General features: G+C 43.6%; 1 protein-coding gene across 1 annotated transcript; it reads left to right on the top strand.

Moving 5' to 3' along the window:
* The first annotated feature begins 527 nt into the window (after positions 1-527).
* Positions 528-1,786, top strand: LOC112291006 (uncharacterized). The gene is made up of 2 exons (XM_024537925.3): positions 528-1,057; positions 1,295-1,786. Exons 1-2 carry the CDS (start codon positions 572-574, stop codon positions 1,547-1,549), a joined length of 741 nt encoding a protein of 246 aa, XP_024393693.1. The 5' UTR covers positions 528-571; the 3' UTR covers positions 1,550-1,786.
* Positions 1,787-2,819: the final 1,033 nt, after the last annotated feature.

The raw sequence follows: 2,819 nt of genomic DNA, 5'->3' as shown, positions 1-2,819 counted from the left end.
TCATGTAAAATAGAACAATGAAGAAAATTACAAGAGTAACACCAAATGTAATTCAATTAATTTGAATTACTATTTGAATTTATATGTAAGATCATTTTCAAAAATGAATATAATATAATATAATATAATAAATTCAAAGAACCCTTTGAGCTTTTGCAGATGTATAGTTTTTTTCATTTTAGGATACATAGTTTTAAATGTATGTATAAGTGGAGCCACGAAGGATATTTGCTGCAGAGCCACGAAGGATATTTGCTGCAGAGCCACGAAGGATATTTGCTGCAGAGCCACGAAGGATACTCTATACACACGATATACGTCACTAGCCTCGTTCAGTGCATCCCATTCATCCATCCACATCCATCATATCCATTCATTCACATGTATTCATCCATTTAAAGCATTCATCCATGTTCATCCAAAATCTGGATGGTGATTTCGTGGACAGAGAGAGTGGTCTTCGCTTCCAAGCTTCCTTCGCTGGCTGTAGGCGGGCTTCCGAGGGGTGTCTGGTTGTCCATTGTTTCACGAGTCTGGGATTTTCGAGGGCTTTTAGCGGAGCTTGGATTCAATGGCAGCAGCTGTCGTAGGCGCAGGCACAATGAGCCCAGCGATGGAGGCGCTCTCTTGCACTAGCCTGTCTTGGTCGGTTGCGCCTGCCTCGAAGGCGTCGTTGTTCGTGGGCAATGTCGGCGGGAAGAAGCTCGTCGCGTTGCGGAGCCGGAATAGCGCGGCGCGTGTTGCGAGGAGGACCTTGAAGGGAGTGAAGGCGTCGGGCGGGAACTCGACGAACACGGCAGCCCCGGTGGAGACTCCTGCTTCAGGTGAGGCAGAGATTCCAATCGAGAAGAGATACCCCGCATTCCCCGCCGTGTTGGATATTAATCAGATCATGGATATCCTGCCGCACAGGTTTCCATTCCTGTTGGTGGACAGAGTAATTGAATACAATCCCGGGGAGTCAGTTGTCGCCATTAAGAACGTGACTATCAATGACAATTTCTTCCCTGGTCACTTCCCCCAGCGACCTATCATGCCTGGTGTGCTCATGCTTGAGGTGAGACAGCATTTTGTGCGCTAATCTCAATGTGAAGGTGAAATTAGACTGCAATTTACTTCTAGGGCATATTGCGATAGCATGACAGTTTTATTGGTTGCATTCTCGCCTCCGTTGTATTTGGAATCGTAGGCCGGGTTTTCGATCTTTTTGTAAGCACTGCGCGTAACGTTGAAACGCCGTTTACTTCTGTACGAATTAAAGAGGGTGTCTGCCTTGCTGTTCTTGTGAGTGTAGGCTATGGCGCAGGCAGCAGGCATTATGATGCTGCAGCCGGAAGTTGGAGGTTCGAAGGAGTCGTTCTTTTTTGCCGGAGTGGATAAAGTGCGATTCCGGAAACCAGTTATTGCAGGCGATACCCTGCTGATGAAGATGAAGCTCACTAAGCTGAACAAGAGGTTCGGAGTTGCGAAGATGGATGGGCAAGCCTACGTAGGTGGAGACTTGGTGTGTGAAGGGGAATTTATGATGGCTCTAGGTAAGTCTGATTAGGCAATAGGACAGTATGAATTAGATGCTCTAGATAAGATAAGGTTCCAGCAAATGCTGCAAGATTAGCGAGGAAATTCTTTCATAGTAAAAATTCTACCGGCAGGAAGGGAATCGAAGGCTACATGAATTCTTGTGTTCAGAATGTTGCTTGTACTTCACCGATTCAAGATGGCCAAGCTGGTCGGAGAACTTCTGTGAATAATGGTTTGAGCCTCGGTAGGGCAAAGGTTTCACTTCTCTCGTGCAATGAAATCATTCTTTTTTGTCTGAGAAGCGGAATTTGAAATAGATGTCACTGTAAAAATGTTGAACGCTCTCTACTGCTACGTGAAATATATGTGAAACACTCCCAATGTTTCAGTGAATAAGATTGAGCAAAGATCGATTCATTTCAGGGAAGTAGAAAAAGATTCAGGTCTTTGAAGCAGGAAAGCTCATCTGTTTCTGGACATCTGAGAACAAGACGTCTTATACGCCAGCTCGGACCCAGAGTGTTTAGCCGCCTGTAGCTCTTACGGTGGCCGTGGAAACAACAGTGATTATTGAATTTAATCTCAAGACGAATCTACTATTGTGATTTTCGGACCTCCACAGCCAACACGTTTCTGTTTTGTAGAGGACGGCGACAAGTACTGAGCATTGTCGATCGAAAGATAATAATTCGTCTGACGTGAAAAACGCTGAAATCGTCACCACGGGAGCCGCAAATTTCACTGCGCAGCTGCGTGTAACTGATGCCCCGACACTGATGTATGCTGGATCAACGCTACTTCATCGGCGACGAAGTCGCAACGGCTCACAACGCAGGCATGTTCTCATCGTGGAGGTTCTACCCGTAACTTCGTCCATCCATCTATCACTGCATTCATGTATCTATTCATCCGTTTGTTCATCCATGTGTCCGTCATTCATCTAAATATCCATCCGTTGATCTATCGCGTCATTCATCTATCTGTTCATCCATCCAGTTATGAAGAGTATTCTGTTGCATCAGCTCGTTGTTTTTTTTACTCATTTTGCAATTCCTTGGCCTATAAGCTCTTGCTTTGTTACTGTTTGGATTGTTCTATGTATCAGAACGATTTTATCACTTGTGCACACTACACCTGGTCTTCTAAAATTTCTATAAAGCACGGGATTATTAAAGTTGTCAATGTTTAATTTTGTGTGGATAAAAGTACATATAAATTTTAAATTTTTTATTGAAATACACCATGTGTTTTTGTGTTCATAAATTAAGAAAACATGTTTTAAAAAAAAAAAAAAAAAA

This window comes from Physcomitrium patens, chromosome 14 (assembly GCF_059467195.1).
Source record: "Physcomitrium patens ecotype Gransden chromosome 14, ASM5946719v1, whole genome shotgun sequence".
NCBI lineage: Eukaryota > Viridiplantae > Streptophyta > Bryopsida > Funariales > Funariaceae > Physcomitrium > Physcomitrium patens.
The sequence above is the reverse complement of the archived record's forward strand: the minus strand, read 5'-3'. Positions and strand labels throughout refer to the sequence as shown.

Excerpts from the sequence above, each read along its gene's own strand:
- LOC112291006 (XM_024537925.3), top strand. The coding sequence starts at position 572 with ATGGCAGCAGCTGTCGTAGGCGCAGGCACAATGAGCCCAGCGATGGAG. Across the intron at positions 1,058-1,294 it reads CTGGTGTGCTCATGCTTGAG|GCTATGGCGCAGGCAGCAGG; the intron begins GTGAGACAGCAT and ends TTGTGAGTGTAG.